The following is a 20,143-nucleotide window of genomic DNA, read 5'->3' on the forward strand; positions in this document are numbered from 1 at the left end:
CAAGGGGTTGCAAACCTAGAACGTGGAACCTGTCTTCTTTCAGCCCTTTCTTCCAAGATGGGGATGGATTCTATGACTTTTCGTGTTCTCTTTGTCTTTTGGTATCCTGACAATTTACTAGTGAATTGTTGTGGGAGGAGCTGGAGTTTTCTTTCCTTCTGAATACTGTCTTGGGAAGGAAGAATTGGGTGCACTGATTTGCTCTCAAGGAAATGTTTTGACACCTTTTATAAAGTAGCATTTGGCCCAGTGTCTCTGAATATTGCTAAAGCCTTTTGTCCAAATTGAGAAAATGGTGCTTTAGTCGATTGTATTCAGTCCATTTGGCCCATCTATTTCATGGCTAGAATAATGGGCTAGATCAAAAGATTTAAAAGTAAGGGGAAAGAAAGGAAAACATTTCCCTTTGTGGATTGCTGGTTCTTGGAATTTCTTTCCCCAGTCCACCTTCCAGTGGAGGCATAGCCATTGAATAATTTTAAGGCTCAGTTGCTTGGCAAAGGCATGGAAGGGTATAGGGACTTGACAGGAGAATTGAGCTGAGGCCACAGCAGATCAACTATTGGAAAAGGCTCTTGCGATCAAATGGACTGCCCCTAATTTGTACGTTCCCAATGTGAGGGAGGTTTGTGACATGTAGTATGCCTCAATTAACTGCACTACAGACCATATTGATACTCTCATCAAGAGAGGTCTCTTGCTGCTCATTTGAATGAAAATTGACAACAAATTGTGGTTCTTTTTTTCTGTCAAGTGAATTACCCCTCATTTTAGGTGCTGCATCATTTATTTACGAGATCAGAAGTGATAGAAAATTGAAGACCGCCAAGATGTCTAAAATTGAGAAGATGAGTATTCAAGGTGTGAGGAGCTTTGGGATAGATGACAAGAGCAAGCAGGTTATCGCCTTCTACACTCCATTAACTGTTCTGGTGGGACCAAATGGCGCTGGCAAAACGGTGAGTTCTACAGCAGGGATATAGCAAATTGAATTTGGGCCACACAACAAATGCAGGAATTTAATCCAATGTGAGTTATTCGAGCTGAAACAGGGCAGCCTAAACTGATTAAATAAGTGATCTCCTGGAGGGTAAACTAAAATCCAGCCTAGATTGGTAGATAACTGAACCCATGTCACATACCTTTCTTTGCCAGGGGTGAGAATGACCCTGCTTGCACTGAATTTACATTGTCACATTATGGTGCCAGCTACCAGTGAGTTGGGAATCCCCCTTCAACCCGCAACAATAGTTGATGTGAGAAAAGAAAAATAGTGTAGTGCAGTCTGTTCTTCATCTTCTATACAACTTAGTTAACTGAAATTGGATAACGTGGAAATAAATAACTGAATTCTTTTGCATTTTGGACAGAGTTTCATGTTTTGAGCTGTTCCGTTTTGTAACGAGCGTGCAGAATATGATTTGTTTGCTGTTCTGTGAGCTTGTTTAAATTAATAGTCGAATGCCAAATGGAGATTTCCAGCATAAGGAATGTTGAATAGGAGTAGGCCATTCAGCCTCTCTAGCCTGTACTGCCATTCAATGAGATCATGGCTGATCTGTGGCTCAATTCCATATACCTGCCTTTTGGCTCGTATCCTTTAATACCCTTGCTTAATAGAAAAATTACCTATCTCAAATTTAAAATTAACAATTGATCCAGCATCCACTTCAGTTTTTGGAAGAGTGTTCAAGTATCGACCAGCCTTTGTATATAGAAGTGCTTTTCAACTTCGCTCTTTAAGAGTCTACCCCTAACTTTTAACTATGTCCCCTAGTTCTGGAATCCCTAACCAGTGAAAATAGGTTATCTTTATCTATCCTGTCTTTTCCTGTTAATATCTTGCAGATCTCAATCAGGTCACCTCTTAATCTTCTGAATTCCAGAGAAAATAGACTTAATTTGTGTAAGTTCTCCTCATTACTTAACTCTTGACATTCTTGTAAATGTACATTCTACCACCACCATGGTCCCTTTATTCTTCCCAAGGTCTGACACCCAGATCTGCTCTCAGTACTCTAAGTGGACTCCAGTCAGGGTCTTCTGCAACTGCGGTATAATGTCAGGATCCTTGTACTCCAATCCTTTCCATATAAAGGCCAGTGTTCCATTTGATCTCTTGATTATTTTCCACACCTGCTCGTGCCATTTTAAAGGTCTACCTGCACATTGTCTCCTGTAAGTGATGTTCTTAACTACTTACCAAAATACTTACATTTTATCACTTGTTAGTACACCATTTCAGTGTTGCTGAGGAAAGGGACATCCTGTCAAAGCAGTCATTAGGGAGTTGTAGATTCATGGATAAGCCATGATCGCATTGAATGGCAGAGCCAACCTGATAGGCAGAATGGGAGAAAGTGAGGACTGCAGATGCTGGAGATCAGAGCTGAAAATGTGTTGCTGGAAAAGCGCAGCAGGTCAGGCAGCATCCAAAGAGCAGGAGAATCGACGTTTCGGGCATGAGCCCGAAGAAGGGCTTATGCCCCAAATGTCGATTCCCTGCTCCTTGGATGCTGCCTGACCTGCTGCGCTTTTCCAGCAACACATTTTCAGCTCTGATGGGCAGGATGGCCTACTTCTGCTCCTATCTCACAATATTACTACTTTAATTTTGCTTTCAGCAGGACCGATGCAAGAATGCCAAATTTCAAAGGCAGCCAGAATTTATATTGCATGAGAAAAGATACTGATTGGTTGAGATGTTGGGAACTATTGCTAGGGAACTATTGTCCCCACAATTGTTTAATACAAAATGGTTCCTTTCTTTTCCACCAGGCAGGTTCCTGAGTATGAATGTCTGTAGCTTTTACTAAGAGGAAGTGAACTACGTTCTGGGAGTACCTGGATTGAAGGCGTGCAGCAAAAATGGGAGCCATGTTGAGTGTGATAAGAGGATACGGTTGCAGAAGTTACTGAGAGGAAAGTGAAGGCTGTAGATTTTGGGTGTTGGCAATGAACAAAAGAAGAAGTGATTGCAATTCAGTGGAAGCAGAGGAACTGAGGGGAGAGAGGAGAACATTGGGGTCACTTAATCACTTTGACCATTATTACAGTAGGGACTGCAGGATTGGATCAGTGTCAAGCCAGCAATTAAACCCCTTGGAAACCAATTTGTCCACAGAGCATGCAACCAAACCATTGTGGATTACAATAGTGATGTAATCAGTTAATTTCAACATAATTTAAGAGTTTCTGAGGGAGAAAAAAACCTGTAGACTTTCCTCTAAACAGCAGCACTTGTTTGACTCTTTTTGTCTTGAATGTTAATTTATCAGAAAAATACTTTGAAGAATTGTCTTAAAATGACTTAGTCTTATAGAATAAGACATTCATTTTATATTGTTTTACCCTTTTCACATGTTGCAGACAATAATCGAGTGCCTGAAGTATATTTGTACAGGTGACTTCCCTCCTGGAACTAAAGGACAAACGTTTGTGCATGACCCAAAGGTAGGGTGGATTTATTAAGATGCATCTTTAATTGATTAGTTTATTTGAAGTATTCCTTTTTCATTTAATTATTTTTTCAGTTCAGACATTTAAGTAGAAATCTTATATTTCCACCTAATTTCAGACGCACCCATTTCGAATCACAAACTACACTTCACAGCTGTAGTTAACCTTGTGGCAAATTACTTCCCTTCAATGTATTCATTTTGAAAAAAAAACGTAACCTGGATTATCGCATTGTTTTAAATGCTCTCTTGTTGTGGTTTTGAAATTCTTTGAAATTACCTGTTTATAAGCTGTGTTTGCTTTGATTTAGTTGGTGTTTAAGTAATGCCGATATTAGGCTTGCTCTGTTTGATAGAGAGTGCAATTTGGGAATCCTGATGATGAAAGCTTTGATTCAAGACTGCTTTCCTTTTTATCATCAACCGCAGCCCAACAGTTTGCTGATAACAACGGAGACAAAAAAGATATTGTTATTTTTAATCATTTGTAGCTCGGGTGCTTGTTGTTGTGGTTCTGTTCGCCGAGCTGGGAATTTGTGTTGCAGACGTTTCGTCCCCTGTCTAGGTGACATCCTCAGTGCTTGGGAGCCTCTTGTGAAGCGCTAATCATGCCCTAATCATTCCCTAATTCTCATCTCTCTGTAAAAATCATCCTGCAATTCGAAGAGCTACATTGTTTTTATGGGGGATCGTTAGATGACTGTTTTACTGATATACATTAAAATAACAATCATTGTACTAGCTTCATAAATTGATTTAAAGCTACAGTATTCAGAGTATGTAGTATTCAAGTTTTACTGGAGTATTTTAAGCAATCCGATTTCAATTAAAATTGGACTGGTTCAATTGTGAATAGCCTGTGCTGGAATTTTTGCCAGTGACTTTACTTTGCATATTCAGCTTGAGCTAGTCTCTGACAGCTGAAGGTACACTGATCTTGCTGTTGCATGTAACTGCAGTGATGAGGAGATTCCCTCCACTAGGGAATTGATTTGCGAAAGCATGAAGTGTGAAAGAAGGAAATAACCTGTATGATATCCTAAAATGCCCGCTGCAAATGTATTAGTTTTGAAGAGTAGTTACTCGTGTCATATGTGTGAACATGGCGTATTTCAGAAATGGCAAGCTCCCACGTGTAGCAAAGGTGATGAGTTAATATATTCTCATGTTGGTTCAGCCAAAATTGTGGAGGAATTATCTCTTCTGCTCGAAAGACAAGAACTTGGTTTAGTACCGTAGCTCAAAGGTCAACAATGAGTCAGTCTATTCATATTGCACTGATGTAGCATCAGATTATACACTTTTGTGTTCGAATGGTAGTCCAGGCCATGATCTTTTTTTTGACTAGGTTGACAGTACTTACATTGATCAAACTGATGATAGAAGGTTTGGTATTCGTTTTACTTCATTTGATGTCAAAGTCTTTTGTGCGCATTAAAGATGTGATCTGTTTGCCAATAGTGTTATCATGTCTTCACAGCAGAATGGTGGTATCCAAAGCAGCTTGGGTCTCCATTCTTCGAAGCCTTTGTCCTTCCAGCTAATGTTTTATTTAACTTCATCTGGTTTCTGCATTCCTGGCTAGACTACCATTTATTGCCCATCGTCGATTCACCTCTAGGAAGCGGTGGTGAGCTGTTGCCTTGAATTGTTGTGGTTTGTGTGTGGATACATCACAGTTCTGTTGGAAGTGCGTTCCAGGATTTTGACCCAGTAAAAATTACCATTTACAATCGTGTCTGCCTAATCTTGATCAATAAAATGATGGAATGGTTGTCGAGAGTAATATCAAGTGGCTTTTCCAAAGCATTAACCTGCTCACTGAAACTTGCTTTGGGCTTCTCCAAGACGACTCAATGTCTGACCTTTTACTACAGCTTTGGTCCAAAAGTGAGGTAAGAGTGACTGCCCTTGACTTCACTGCCATATTAGGTCAAATGCTGCTTCAAGGAGTCAGTGGGATTCAGGAATACTGTCTGTTCATTGCAGTCATACTGAGCATAAAATGCTACTGGTTGCTGGAGGTCAATCATCTCAGCTCCAGCACAGCTCTGCAGGAAATCCTCAGGGCAGTGTCCTAGGCCCAACCATCTTCAGCTGGGGTGGCATGGTGGCGCAGTGGGCTGCTGCCTCACAGCGCCAGGGACCCAGGTTCAATTCCCACTGTCTTTGTGGAGTTTGCACATTCTCCCCATGGATTTCCTCCCACAATCCAAAGATGTGCAGGTTAGGTGAATTGACCATGCTAAACTGCCCACAGTGTTCAGGCATGTGTAGGTTAGGTGTATGAGTCAGGGGTAAATATAAGATAATAGGATAGGGTAATAGGTCCGGACGGGTTACTCTTTGGTGGGTCGGTGTGGACTTGTTGGGCTGAAGGGGCCTGTTTCCACACTGTAGGGATTCTGTATTTCCAGCTGCTTCATCAATGATCTTTCAACCATCCTAAGGTGAGTAGTGGGAATGTTTGACGATGGTTTCACTAAGTTCAACAACGTTCGCAACATCTCAGACACTGAAGCAGTCCACGTTGAATTGCAACAAGAAATCGACAGCATCTGAGAGAAGAGATTGCTAATCATCTCTGTCTTAAATAGGCAACACCTCATTATGCGATTGTGTCCTCTGATCCTAGCCTCTCCCACAAGGGGAAATAACCCCTTTGTACCTACCTTTTCACACCCTCTAAGTCTTTTATGTTTCATTAAGGTCTTCTTGCATTCTTCTAAATACCAGTGAGTACAAATAAACCTCTCCTCATAAGAAAAAACCCTTCATGCCTCAAAACAACCCAGTGAACTGTCTCCCAATGCCAGTACATCTTTTCTTTGATGAAGCAATCACAATTGTTCACTTTTGGGAAGGGTTTATGTCCAAAGAGGTCTGAGTATCCTTGTTCTTAGATTGCTGAATGCTAATGTGGAAGTGCAGCAAGAAATTAGAAAGGCAAAAGGCATGTTGGCCTTAATTGCAAATTTGAGAACAAGTGCAAAGATGTCTTGCTTCAGTTGTATACAACCTATGGAGAACAAACATGAAATATTGTGTCCTTACCCAAAGGAAAAGATACTCTTTAAGATGGGGGGGGGGGGGGGGGGAGAGGAGGTAATGAAGGTTCACAGGCTGATCTCTTGGGATGGTTGGGTTGACCTACAAGGAGAAACTAAGGAGATTGTGCTTATATTCTGTAGAATTAAGAATGAGGAAGAATCTAAGGTGATCACGCTGAAGTGTATAAAATCATTACAAAGTCTAAGAGGGCAGCTATCATGAAAGACATTTCTCCCGGATGGAGGTGGTTATAGAACTAAGGAGTGCAATCTCAGAATAAAAATTGAATTGAGAGGTGGAGGAATCTCTTCACTCAGAATTGTCAAGCTTTGGAATCAACAACCCCAGAGGAAATTGCAGAGGCTAAGTCATTGAGTCCCATCAAGACAGAGGTTGACAGATGTCTAGGTATTAAAGATATGGGATTATGGATTATCCATATATGGATTATGGGAATAAAACAAGAAATGGTATTGAAGTTGATCAGCTGTGATCTAATTGAAGGGCAGAGGAAGCCTGAGAGCCCAAATGGCTTACTCCTATTTCCATTTGTTCTAAAACTACTTTTGGTATTTAACCATGAATAGCTGTTGATCATGTAACCAGTTGCCTGGATCGTATTTTGTTTGCCCCTTTTAATTTTTGCTGGCTTCTGAATTTTCTAAACTGTAGAGCTGAAGTTCAGTATCTTTTGTGACAGTTGTGACTCATTTGGTAGCGCACTCATGTCTGGTTCAGAAAGTTCTTGGTTCAAATCTGATGTCAGGCTTTGTGTAGCACAATCCAGTTTGACACTTCTCTGCAACTCTGCATCATTGAAGGTGTTGCCTTCCAAGTAAAATATTAAACCTGAGGCCGTGTGTGGTCATAACAGCACTGACAGCATTGCTTTGAAGAGAAGTCAGGAAAGTTATCTCCAGTAACTTGGCTAATATTTATCAAAAACACAAAAACATTATTTCATCAAGATGACGTTGCTGTTTTGGGGGTTTGCTGTCTGCAATTCGCTGCAGCAATTCTTACAGTAACAATATTGACTATATTTCTAAAGGAACTAAATTGTCTGCAGAGCACTTTGGGGCATCTAATTGTTTGTGAGGCACTATGTAATTTCAAGCCTTATTTAAAGGTTTTTGCATGAGAACCAAACACCCCTCCTTCCCTTCAGTCCGGGGTCCCTGCTTTTGTTTGCAAGTCTGTGAAATGGTAATGAACCTCATACAGATTTCAATTTTATGCATGTAACAATTATCAACAGACTTTATGCATGTTGTGGTTCTGTTCGCCAAGCTGGGAATTTGTGTTGCAGACGTTTCGTCCCCTGTCTAGGTGACATCCTCAGTGCTTGGGACCCTCCTGTGAAACGCTTCTGTGATGTTTCCTCCAGCATTTATAGTGATTTGTACCTGCCGCTTCCGGTTGTCAGTTCCAGCTGTCTGCTGCAGTGGCCGATATATTGGGTCCAGGTCGATGTGCTTATTGATTGAATCTGTGGATGAGTGCTATGCCTCTAGGAATTCCCTGGCTGTTCTCTGTTTGGCTTGTCCTGTAATAATAGTGTTGTCCCAGTCGGATTCATGTTGCTTGTCATCTGCGTGTGTGGCTACTAAGGATAGCTGTTCATGTCGTTTCGTGGCTAGTTGGTGTTCATGGATGCGGATTGTTAGCTGTCTTCCTGTTTGTTCTATGTAGTGTTTTGTGCAGTCCTTACATGGGATTTCACGACCAGCTATCCTTAGTAACCACACACACAGATGACAAGCAACATGAGTTCGACTGGGACAATACTACTATTGTAGAAGAAGTCAAACAGAGAACAGTCAGGGAATTCCTAGAGGCATAGCACTTATCCACAGATTCAATCAATAAGCACATCGACCTGGACCCAATATACCAGCCACTGCAGCGGACAGCTGGAACTGACAACCGGAAGCGGCAGATACAAATCACTATAAATGCCGGAGGAAACATCACAGAAGCGCTTCACAGGAGGCTCCCAAGCACTGAGGATGTCACCTAGACAGGGGACGAAATGTCTGCAACACAAATTCCCACTCAGTGAACAGAACCACAACAACGAGCACCCGAGCTACAAATCTTCTCCCAAACTTTGAAGAGTTTATGCATGTGTTTTTATTGGTATCTCTATTAGCTCTAACCATAAAATGAATGATTTTCTTTAATGAAGGTTGCCCATGAGACTGATGTACGAGCACAAATCCGCCTACAATTTCGAGATGTGAATGGAGGAGTTGTGGCTGTGCAGAGGTCAATGCTTTGCACGCAAAAAGGAAAAAAGACTGAGTTTAAAACACTGGAGGGGGTGATCACACGAATGAAGTGAGTGCAACTGAACAAGAATAACTTGATTCAATCAGACAATCATTCATTCCAATTTATTTATTTATCTTTTGTACATTGCTGAAGACTTAAGAGGATGCAAATTGTAATGATCCCAGACAAGGCTACCAAATTTACGTTACTATCTGGTTAAGTAGCAGTAATTTTTTTGTTTTGTTTAAAATTAAACCACGTTTAAAATATCAGGTGCATACTACGAAAGTAAAGCTTAAAAAAGAACCTCATGGTTTTGAACAAGTAAAACTAACTTTGTCAGACAAGGTTAGGAAAGTAAAACAATCCACTGCAGTATATACAATAGTTACAGAGTGATCGAGAGAAATTCAGCAGTTCTGGCAGTGTCTGTGGAGAGAGAAGCAAAGTTAAAGTTTCTAGTCCAGTATGACTCCGCACACATAATATGTATATACATTACATCTTTGTGTTTATATATCATAGAGTGTGTGTATATAAGTTAAACTCCAACATCCAATTTTAATATAAAGTAAAAATCGATTAACAGACAAATTGTGATTGAACACCCCTTGGGCGCATATTATTAAAAGCTACACCAAGACATGATTTGCAGGAGCCTGTGTTGGTCTGGGGTGTACAAAGTTAAAAATCACACAACACCAGGTTATAGTCCGACAAGTTTAACTGGAAGCGTTAGTTTTCGGAGCACTGCTCCTTTATCAGGTAGTTGTGCCACAACCACCTGATGAAGGAGTAGCACTCCTAAAGGTAGTGCTTCCAAATAAACCTGTCAGACTATAACCTGGTGGTGTGTGATTTTTAACTTTACACCAAGATACATCCTTTGAATTTCTTAGCAACATATCCAGACAAGAATGATCACTTTGAGCCACAAAAGAGCTTTTAAAAGCTTTGTCTCCCTCATGAGGAATTTTATCGTCTTTCTTCATAGCACTACTTCAATCCTTAGTCAACAACATCCTCACCCAAAAGGCACACTCTTTCAGATCTACCTCTAATCTGTTGCCAGATCCAGTTTCTGCTGATCTGACCTACTTCTGAGATTGCTCCCCTCCTGGTTACTCAATCTCTTCTGAAACTGCATCGCACTGAGCTTTACTGGGCTGAACTCCCATGTTGAATTATTAGCCCACCTTTACTCTAGCTCCATTGCTAATAACCACACTTTAACAACATGGAATCTTCTTTTCCGAGTCTCCCCCATTCACTTTTTAGAACTGGCTGTTAAACTGCCGTTCAATGACCCTTGAACTGATTGGAGTGACCCATTAAAAACCTCAGTAACAGTCTGCCCTTGCTCCTAGGCAGAATTAAATATAACCAGCATTGGAGTATCTTGTGTTTAAATGTTACAATTTTGACAGGCTACCAGTCAATACAGTACAAATGGATATAAAAAGAAATAGATTATATCACATATTGGTATCTAGATAGGCCTTTGGGCATTGTCAGATGAAAGAGACCACATCAAGGAGAGAGAAAGACTCTTCGCTTCCCTCTGCTGGTTGGAGGATGACAGCCAATACTTTCAAGTTTTGACTGCCATTTCTATCTTTAGTTTGGAAACTTAGGATTGTCCCTGTTTGGGGCCAGTTTCTTGCAAACTGCAAATGTTTTGGAGCATATCTGTGTTAAATGTGGAAGAACAGCAACTTAAGGAAGGGTAAATAGTATCCCTTACTATCCAGGTGGGAAGAGGAGGAAAATAATAATAGTCGTCACCACAGTCAGGACCAAAACTGGTGTGGGAATTGAACCCTTGCTGTTAGCATAATCTTGCATCGCAAACTAGCTGTCTAGCTAACTGATTTTCCTCTCCTCCTCAACCCCTCCAGCCCATAAGCAGTGATTGTCCTTTCCAATCCAGTTCGGAGTAAATAGTGAGGATCCCTAAAGTTCAGTTGCCTGTAGATGTCATGGTGCTCAGCCACTTTGGACTGAGAAATATGGATTTTTTTTGGGGTGGAAAGAGAAAGATGGTGTTCTGTAAAGGAGGAGAGAGTAAGAAAAAAAATCATTGAGAGTTTTTTTTGATTTTAAAGGCATGGGGAGAAGGTCAGCTTGAGCTCAAAATGCGCAGAGATGGACCGTGAGATGATCAGTGCATTGGGTGTCTCGAAAGCTGTGTTAAACAATGTCATTTTCTGTCATCAAGAAGAGTCAAACTGGCCTTTGAGCGAAGGAAAAGCTCTGAAACAGAAATTTGATGAAATTTTCTCAGCCACCAGGTGAGTTATTTTCTGTTCCGATTTCCAGAGAAGACTTGCATGGCACCGTGGCTGGCTCTGTGGTACAGAATGGTGGGAAAAGAGTCGAAGGGCTATAGTCAGAAGGGATTCAGTTGTAAGGGGACTAGATAGGTGGTTCTGTGGTCGACAATGAGATTCCTGAATGGTATGTTGTTGGGTCAGGGATGCCTCCGTGCATTCTGAAGGGGGAGGGTGAACAGCCAACTGTTGTGGTGCATATGGATACCAATGATATAGGTTAAAAAAAGGGATGAGGTCCTAAAAGCAGAATTTAGGGAGTTAGGAGCCAAGTTTTAAAAAAAAGTAGGACCCCAGAAGTAGTAATCTTAGGATTGCTACCAGTGCCACATGCCAGAGTCGAAATGAAAAAATAGGCAGGATGAATGCGTGCCTTGAGACATGATGCAGGAGGGAGGGGTTCAGATTTTTGGGACATTGGGACCAGTTCTTGGGGAGGTGGGACTATTACAAGTTGGACAGTCTATACCTGGGCCAGACTGGAACCAATGTCTTACGGGGTGCTTTTGCTAACACTGTTGCGGAAGGTTTAAATAATGTGGCATGGGGATGGGAAGCAAATGAGGAGATTAGTGGACAGTAAAGAGTTAGGAACTAAAGCCTGTAAGGAACTAGATAGTGATGTCAGCGTGACAATGGGGAAGACTAAGCAGGGAGCAGGCGATGAACGTAGAGGGACAAGTGGTCTTATATTCATTTGTTTTAATGCGAGAAGTGTAGTAGGTAAGGCAGGTGAATTTAGGGCTTGGATTAGTACCTGGGAGTATGGTTTTATTGCTATTACTGAGACTTGGTTGAGGGAAGGGCAACTAAATGCCCCAGAATATAGATGCTTTAAGCAGGATAGAGAGAGGTAGAAGGGTGGTCAGAGAGGGTGTCACAGCTGTGCTGAAGGAGGGTACTATGGAGGGCTTGAGCAGTGAGGCAATATGGGCAGAGCTTAGAAATACGAGGGGTGCAGTAACTATATTGGGGCTGTACTACAAGCCTCCCAACAGTGAGCGTGAGATAGAGGTACAAATATGTAAACAGGTTATGAAAAGATGTAAGAGCAACAGTGTAGTGGTGATGGGAGATTTTCATTCTCCCAACTTTGACTGGGATTCACTTAGTGATAGAGGTCTAAATGGAGCAGAATTTGTAAGGAGCATCCAGGCAGGTTTTGTAGAGCAATATGTAAATACTTCAACCCGGGAAGGGGCCATACAGGACCTGGTATTGGGGAATGACTAGGTGGTTAAAGCTTCAGTAGGGGATTACTTGGGGAATAGTGATCACGATTCCATAAGTTTTAGAATGCTCGTGGACAAAGAGGTAGAGTGCTAAATTGGAAGAAGATCAACTATAGCAAAATTCAGCAGGAACTGGGGAATGTGGATTGGGAGCAGCTGTTTGAAGATAAATCCACATTTGATATATGGGAGGTTTTTGAAGAGCGTTTGATTAGCATGCAGGACACACATGCCTTTGTGAAAATGAAGGATAGAAAGGGCAAGATTAGGGAAACATGGATGAAAGGTGAAATTGTGAGATGAGCTAAAAGGAAAAAGGAAGCAGACATAATGTCCAGGTGACTGAAAACACAGGAAGCTTTGGTCCTACTTTCTTGATATTCTTCCAATCTAAAACGAGGAATTAAGAGGGCAAAAAAGGGTCATGAAATATGTTTGGCAAACAGAGTTAAGGGCTATAAAAGGAGCAAGAGGGTAACTAGACAAAGGGTTGGCCCATTCAAGGAGAAAGGAGGGAAGTTATGCCTGGAGTCAGAGAAAATGGGTGAGATTCTTAATGAGTACTTTGCGTTGGTAATTCACCGAGGAGAGGGACATGATGGTTGCTGAGGTTAGGGATAGATGTTTGGGTCAGGTCAGCTTAAGGAGGGAGGAAATGTTGGTATTCTAAAAAGCATTAAGGTGGACAAATTCCCAGGATTGGATGGGATTTATCCCAGGTTACTGAGGGCAATAGAAGTGAAAATAGGTGGGGCCTTAACCGATATCTTTGAGGCATCCTTGAACACTGATGAGGTCCCGGAGGATTGGACAATTCCTAATGTTGTCCACTTGTTTAAGAAGGGAGTAGGGATACTCCAGTAATTATAGACCGGTGAGCCTGACATCCGTGTTAAGGAAGCTGCTGGAGAAGATCCTGAGGGATAGGATCTATTTACATTTGGAAGAAAGTGGGCTTATCAGTGATAGGCAACATGGTTTTGTGCAGGGAAGGTTGTTTCTTACCAACTTAATAGGATCCTTTGAGGAAGTGACAAAGTTGATTAATGAGGGAAGGGCTGTAGATGTCATATACATGGACTTCAGTAAAGCATTTGATAAGGTTCCCCATGGTAGGGTGATGGATAAAGTGAAGTCGCATGGGGTCCAGGGTGTACTAGCTAGACGAATAGAGAACTGACTGGGCAACAGGAGGCAGAGTAGTAGTATAAAGGAGTTTCTCAATGGAGAACTGTGACCAGTGGTGTTCAACAGGGATCGTGCTAGGACCACTGTTGTTTATGATATACACAAATGGTCTGATTTAGCAAGTTTGCTGATGACACTAAGATTGATAGAGTAGCAGATAGCTAAAGAGACTGTCAGAAAATGCAGCAGAATATAGATAGATTGGAGAGTTGGGCAGAGAAATGACAGATGGTGTTCAATCCAGGCAAGTGTAAGGAGATGCATTTTGAAAGATCCAATTCAAGAGCAAACTGTACAGTAAATGGAAATGGGTGTTCAGGTCCATTGTACCCTGAATGTGGCAATGCAGGTCGATAGAGTGATCAAGAAGGCATGCGGCATGCTTTTCTTCATCGGGGGGGGGGGGGGGGGGCATTGCGTACAAATGTGGCAGATTATGTTACAGTTGTGTAGGACTTTGGTACAGCCACATTTGGAACACTGTATACAGTTCTGGTTGCCAAATTACCAAAAGAATGTGGATGCTTTGAAGAGGGTGCAGAGGAGTTTCATCAGGATTTTGCCTGGTATGGAGGGCGCTAGCAATGAAGAGAGGTTGAGTAGATTAGAATTATTTTCATTAGAAATATGGAGGTTGAGGGGGAACCTGATTGAGATCGACAAAATCATGAGAGGTATAGACAGGGAGGATAGCAGGTTTAGATAGAGGATCTGGATCAGTGCAGGCTTGGAGGGCTGAAGGGCCTGTTCCTGTAACTTTTTGTTTTTGTTCTTGTCTTTATTGGAATGGGTGGAATGTAGTTTTCCTGCGATGATGTGCGTAAGTGAAAGTCTAGACTCTTATTTTCTCAAGACCGTATTGAGCTTCTTGAAGGAGACATATTGATCTACAAGCGTCAAGGAGGACCTGTCAGAATTCATATCTTCCCGTCACACTGGTATTATCCTAAATTTTGCTCCACATCAAAAATACTAATTTAGATCTATTCTTGATTTTTTTTTTTGTTAAAGTTTCAGTAACAAGGCTGTGCAATGTCTGATGAGAAACCTGACCTGAATATGCAAAGTATCTAAGGTGTAATAACATGAATAAGAACCGTTTAACTTCCAGCAGAAACTGCGTATATTTGTTACTGGTCCAAATTAATTTTATTTTTAACAATGTTATATCACTAAATAGGTTTCTTTCTGAACGCTAAAGGAAAATGTGGCAGATGCTGGAAATCTGAAATAAATGTAAAAAAAGTTAACTTGTAATGAAAATGCATCCTTTGTCTCTGTTTGCGTGTTCGCTGTTGCAGTTTCAATCAAAGTGTTACCATGTTGAAGTTGTCTTCAGAGCTTTACTGTGAACAATGAGGTTGAATCCATGTATAGCCGCAATGTTGCCGTTCTGCTTCAGATATATTAAAGCCCTGGAAACGTTACGGCAAGTCCGTCTGAAACAGTCACAGTCAGTCCGGGAGTACCAAGCAGAGCTCAAGTACCTGAAACAGAACAAAGAGAAAGCCCACACGATTCGGGGTCAACTGGAAGACAAAGAAACCCAGCTGGCTGCTTTGAAGGAGAATGTCCACGCGTTTGAAAATCAGATTGCCCCTTTGGAGGTAATACTCTTTATATGTAATGGCTTTTCACCTTGTATATGTTGTGTAAAAATAAAGCAGGTAAGTGTTGAAGCTTATTGTGATCTTGAATTACAGGCTTTGTCTTCCCTAGTTATTGTGAAAGCAACTATAGTAGATGTTGATAATCAGTTCTCCTGTTTCTGACTGATGCAGTTGTCATCCCTAATCCTTTTCTTTTTATATGCTTGATTCCTATTTGGATCTCATACTGTGCTTAATTACTTCTGTTATCCATGATTGGGCCTTTTCTCCTGGTGTGTTTTTACATCAGAAGGCAGTCTTCTGAGTGACTTCCTTTTGTTTTGAATGCTTTCTAGGACAATTTCACAAACACTTCAATATAAATGGAAGGTTATCTTCTTGTCCAAAGCTTTTTGCAGAGAGGTTCTTTTGTAACTGTATTCCAATCTTAAATATTTCTTCTTAAGAAGAAGGAGGAATATTTCAATCAGAATGTTACCATGTTGAGGTTATCTTCAGACCTTTGATTCAACCCGATTGTTCATAGTAATGTGTAGCCACTGTGTTGCCGTCCTGCTTCAGGTACGTTAAAGCCTTGGAAACGTTACGGCATGTCTGACTGAAACAGTCACAGTCAGTCCGAGAATACCAAACAAAGCTCAAGTACCTGAAGCAGGACAAAGAGACAAAAATACTGCATGTGCGAGAAGTAACTTCCATGAAAATGTGACATTTATGTCCTCCCTGCTGACCACCCAAGGTCTCAAACGGTCCTTCCAAATGGAGCAGCGACTTGTGTGGACTTGTTTCAGTTAAATCTACTGTATTTGCTGCTCACTCTGCAGTACCTTGTAAGTTGAGGAGACCAAACGCAGATCCGGTGATCACAGTGTGAAACACCTGCTTTCAGACCACAGTAATGACTCCAATTTTACAGTGCCTTGTTATTTTAATTTACCACCTTGCTCTCGCTCTGATATTTCTGCCCTGAGCAGATTGCAATGTTTAAAGGAAGCTCAACTTAAGCTTCAGGAACAGCCCCATATCCATGTTCGACAGCTTACAGCCTCCAGACTCAACACAGAATTTAGACTGTAAACTCAGACCTCCCACTTTTGCTTTCTATTTTTTTTAATGTTTAACTTTTTTTCTGGCTCCTTTCCTTCCTGAATCATGTCAGTTGTGTCTTTTCTTGCCTCCATCTGGTTCATTTAATGTGATTTTAGGGAAGGAAATCTGATTTGTAATAGTCTGCCAAATAAGTCAGAAAGTAAGTGAGGGCTGCAGATGCTGGAGATTAGAGTTGAAGAGTGTGGTGCTGGAAAGGCACAGCCAGTCAGGCAGCATCTGAGGAGCAGGAGAATCAATATTTTGGGCATAATTCCTGATGAAGGGCTTATGCCCAAAGTGTTGATTCTCCTGCTCCTCAGATGCTGCCTGACCGGCTGTGCTTTACCAACACCACACTCTTCAACTGTCTAGCAAGTCATTCGGCCCATGGGCCATTAGAGATGAGCAGTAAAACCTAGCCCTAATTTGTGAAATCCAGAGTCCCCTCCAGGCTGGGCAGTTGCTTGGAGGTTGTGTGCACATCATTTGAAGGGCCTGCGTGTTAGTTTCTGCTTCCAGACATGGCTGCCACGCTTGGACCTCAGAGCTCCGTGAAGTGGGGAAAACTAACTGGAGGGAACATTGGTTAGACCTTTCATAAGCTACAACAAATGCCCTATGCTTGTTGTTGCTGAATTGACCCATATTGAGTTTGTTTGTGGCCCACGTGCCTAATATTTGCTTTTCCAATGTGAGTGCTTTCTCTTTCCTGTTCTGACAGTTGATGAACTGACATTGTTGTCAGTGAAGCAAAACCATTGTTTTTCAGTCCAGCCTTGACATTACAGTTTCTTATGAAGAATACTACAGAATGCTGAGTATAGACAAGCCATAAAATTATAATGAACCCAACAGGTAGCAGAATTGTGGAATACTGTCACACGGTACATTAATTCACAGTCAATACTATGTAGGGTTCCCATTGCTGGTCTCTAGAAAGCTGGGAATGGGGATTACAGCAGCATGTACAATGACTTAACACCTGTTCCTGTTATTCCCATTCATTGAGGTGGGTACCACATCTCCCCTTTTGTGTTAACCCACAATCTGTCAGCTGCAACAAATATTTCCCATTTTCAAAGCATCTGGCCATCACACTACAGTTAAAATTCGTTGTGAGGCAGATTCAGAAATGAAGTAGAGTTAATTCTAACTTAATTGTGAAAGAGAGTCAAGTTGTAAGAGCCAAAAGAAACACGAACAGATACAGGTGACAAACTCTGAAAGAAAGGGGCAAGTTGCCCTGGTACATCAAGGAAGGCAAAGACCGTTTCAGTCCACCTTTTTTTATTAAAGATCTTTGAGTTGCAATAATGAAAACGCTCAAATGTAAATGTTGCACTCATGCCTCGTTTCTTCCGTAATGGTGAAGCTGCATGTTCTGTATTTCTCAGTGAATTGTTCTGAGTTGTCTTTCATCAGTAAGTTTCTGAGTTTGAAGGAGATTGTGTGCCTGTGTTAAAGAGAGATGGTGAGAAAGAAGAGCTTTTCAGTTTCTTTGCTGTTATCAGCCTATGTTTCTTTTTGTTCCTGTTTGTTTATAGGTTCCCTTTAATATCCTGCTCCTTTCTGGATTTGATTTGATTGCTTGTTTCATTTCCAGCTGGATAGTTGTAAACAACATTTCATCTCTTTATGATCAGCTCTCATACAAGTTTGGAGAAAACAAGAACTGCAAATTGTTTGACACCTTTGAGTTTCGATGCCTCTGGTAGTAGTCATCTGAGGCAACTGGTTTCATATATTCCGTGTGGGTTGCCTGAGGCTGTCAGGTGATCTCAGCTGCCATTTTAGGTCAACAGTATCCTTTTTAAATCCACTTTTAGTCCACGAAGATCTTAGGTGTTCAGGTAAAATGATGAAAGTTGAACATTAACTGTCCATTGTCACAGTAGTGATGACACCATCACTCCCTCAGCTGGCAGTTCCAATGTCTATTGAAGGTGCAGCAGGTAGCTTCCTTTTGTGGCATGAACTCAGATTGAATGCTGCAACTTGTCCATGGTATCCATGTGAAAGTTTCCTTCATTTGGGAAGACGAGGCTTCCTGGTGGATGATTCAGTTAGATAATTCATGTGGTTCACGTTGGCAGGTTGCAACTGATCTCAGGTCACAGAAAATGACATCTCTTTAGTGCTTCTTCTTCCCCATTCAAATGAGAACTGAAGCATTAATGAATGACCCACTTTGGAGAACAGTAAGGCACTTTAAAAGCAGGCCATGTCAGTTCAAAATGCCACAGCATCAGAGTGCTTTCGACTGTAAGTAAGCCATTGCCACAACTTTGATCATCCAACTTGCTTTAGACTGCACCCACCACAACTTCACACCTTTCGAAGAGATTGAAATCAAATTTAACTGTAAAATGCAAAAGGCCCACAGAAAGCAAACATGTCAGGCTATTTCATGCTGAAAGTGTGCAAGTTAAATACGACAAGCTTGATGTTTATCGGGGAAGAGGCTATAAAATATTCATCATTTTAGCATTCGTTGAGTTTTGATGTAATCTAAAGCTGCTGGTGTGCAACGCTGCACTCCAAAATTCATTTTTTCAGGCCTTTTGGAATTGTGACCAAATTCTTCATGACATTGGAGACCCCTTTCAAACTTAAAAATTACACAATACTAGATTATAGTCATACAGGTTTATTTGAAAGCACTAGCTTTCTGAGCGCTCAGAAACCTAGTGCTTCCAAATAAAGCTGTTTGACTATAACCTGGTGTTGTTGATTTTTAACTTTGTACACCCCAATCCAACACCGACATCTCCAAATCATGCCTTTCAAATTTAGCAGCGTCTCCCAGTAACAGGGCTGAGCTGCAGTAGCCTAAACACTCTAGTAAAGTTGCCTTTGGCCAATGGAACCATAGCACTTCAGTCTCATTAGAGAGAGATGGTGGTTTAACCTGAGGGTCACCATACTTCAGGAAAGAGGAGAGAGGTTGAGAAAGAGAGTATTTCATGGTAATCTCATTCAGTGCGGGAATTAAACTTATGCTGTTGGCATCACTCTGCATCACAAACCAACCAACTGAGCTGGTTGATGCTGATGCAGCTACTAGAACCAGTTTCTGGAGCCAGTTTATCAATTGGTTTTTCTGTTTCCCTGCCAGCACTTATGATACTGAATCCCAATTGTTATGAGTTCCAAACCTCGCCCCATAGTAAGGAGCATAAACACTGGCTTTGAGTTTAGCATAGAGGCATGTTTCTACTGTAGGTTCTTTATCTTTCTGTTGTTGGGCTCGGCGAAATTTGGATGGAGGCTTTAGTTGGAACTCGTGGTAGTGGGAGAATTTTTTGGGTTTAATCACAAAGACAGTTAGGCTCCATTTTAGATGTTGCTTGGAGTTGAACACCACTTACACTGGTGAAAGTACTGTGTTACCAGTAGTATCATGCCTTTCCAGCTAAAAAGAAAAATTCCACACTTATACATTTTGTCCAGTGGTTGAAATTGACTGGTGTGTCAATATTGTGTGTCTGCAATAACATTTGCATTAATTTTAATGTAAAATATCTCTATATATACACAACACATACAAGTAATGCCCTTCACATGTTTATATTTACCCTTATTCCGTAACCAAGGAAATAAGGAACTCTTAATGGTCAAATAAATGCTTGAACATTGCTTTTCACTTTTTCACTTTTTTTGAACGAATGCACTACAATATTCACATCAATGTGCATATTTTTTGCGCATGTATTGAATTTGTATTACCAGGAACGGTGCCCATCATTCATTTTCTATTTGTCAATTAGAAGAATGATTAGCTGCATCTGAATTTCCAGTTCACCTCAAATGAACAATATTGCATTCAGGCGTAATTCAAAAATGCTCCTGTTATTTATTTGAACTTATACTGCAAAAATCAGTGGAATTATTATTCAAATTGAATGGTGCAG

General features: G+C 41.1%; 1 protein-coding gene across 6 annotated transcripts in view; it reads left to right on the forward strand.

The window, feature by feature from the left end:
* The window catches only part of rad50 (RAD50 homolog, double strand break repair protein), a 216,201-nt gene that overhangs the window by 19,287 nt on the left and 176,771 nt on the right, over positions 1 to 20,143 (forward strand). For 5 of the 6 annotated variants that reach the window (XR_006313549.1, XM_043703202.1, XM_043703201.1 and 2 more), the window contains exons 2-6: positions 755 to 959; positions 3,370 to 3,453; positions 8,698 to 8,849; positions 10,889 to 11,074; positions 14,936 to 15,140. Coding sequence is in view for 5 of the 6 variants with exons in the window: in XM_043703201.1 (XP_043559136.1) it covers positions 755 to 959; positions 3,370 to 3,453; positions 8,698 to 8,849; positions 10,889 to 11,074; positions 14,936 to 15,140 (832 nt within the window). In the remaining variant the exon portion in view is untranslated. The remainder of the gene's footprint in view (positions 1 to 754; positions 960 to 3,369; positions 3,454 to 8,697; positions 8,850 to 10,888; positions 11,075 to 14,935; positions 15,141 to 20,143) is intronic. The other variant, XM_043703203.1, reaches the window with a different exon arrangement.

Source organism: Chiloscyllium plagiosum, chromosome 14 (assembly GCF_004010195.1).
Source record: "Chiloscyllium plagiosum isolate BGI_BamShark_2017 chromosome 14, ASM401019v2, whole genome shotgun sequence".
NCBI classification, from domain to species: domain Eukaryota; kingdom Metazoa; phylum Chordata; class Chondrichthyes; order Orectolobiformes; family Hemiscylliidae; genus Chiloscyllium; species Chiloscyllium plagiosum.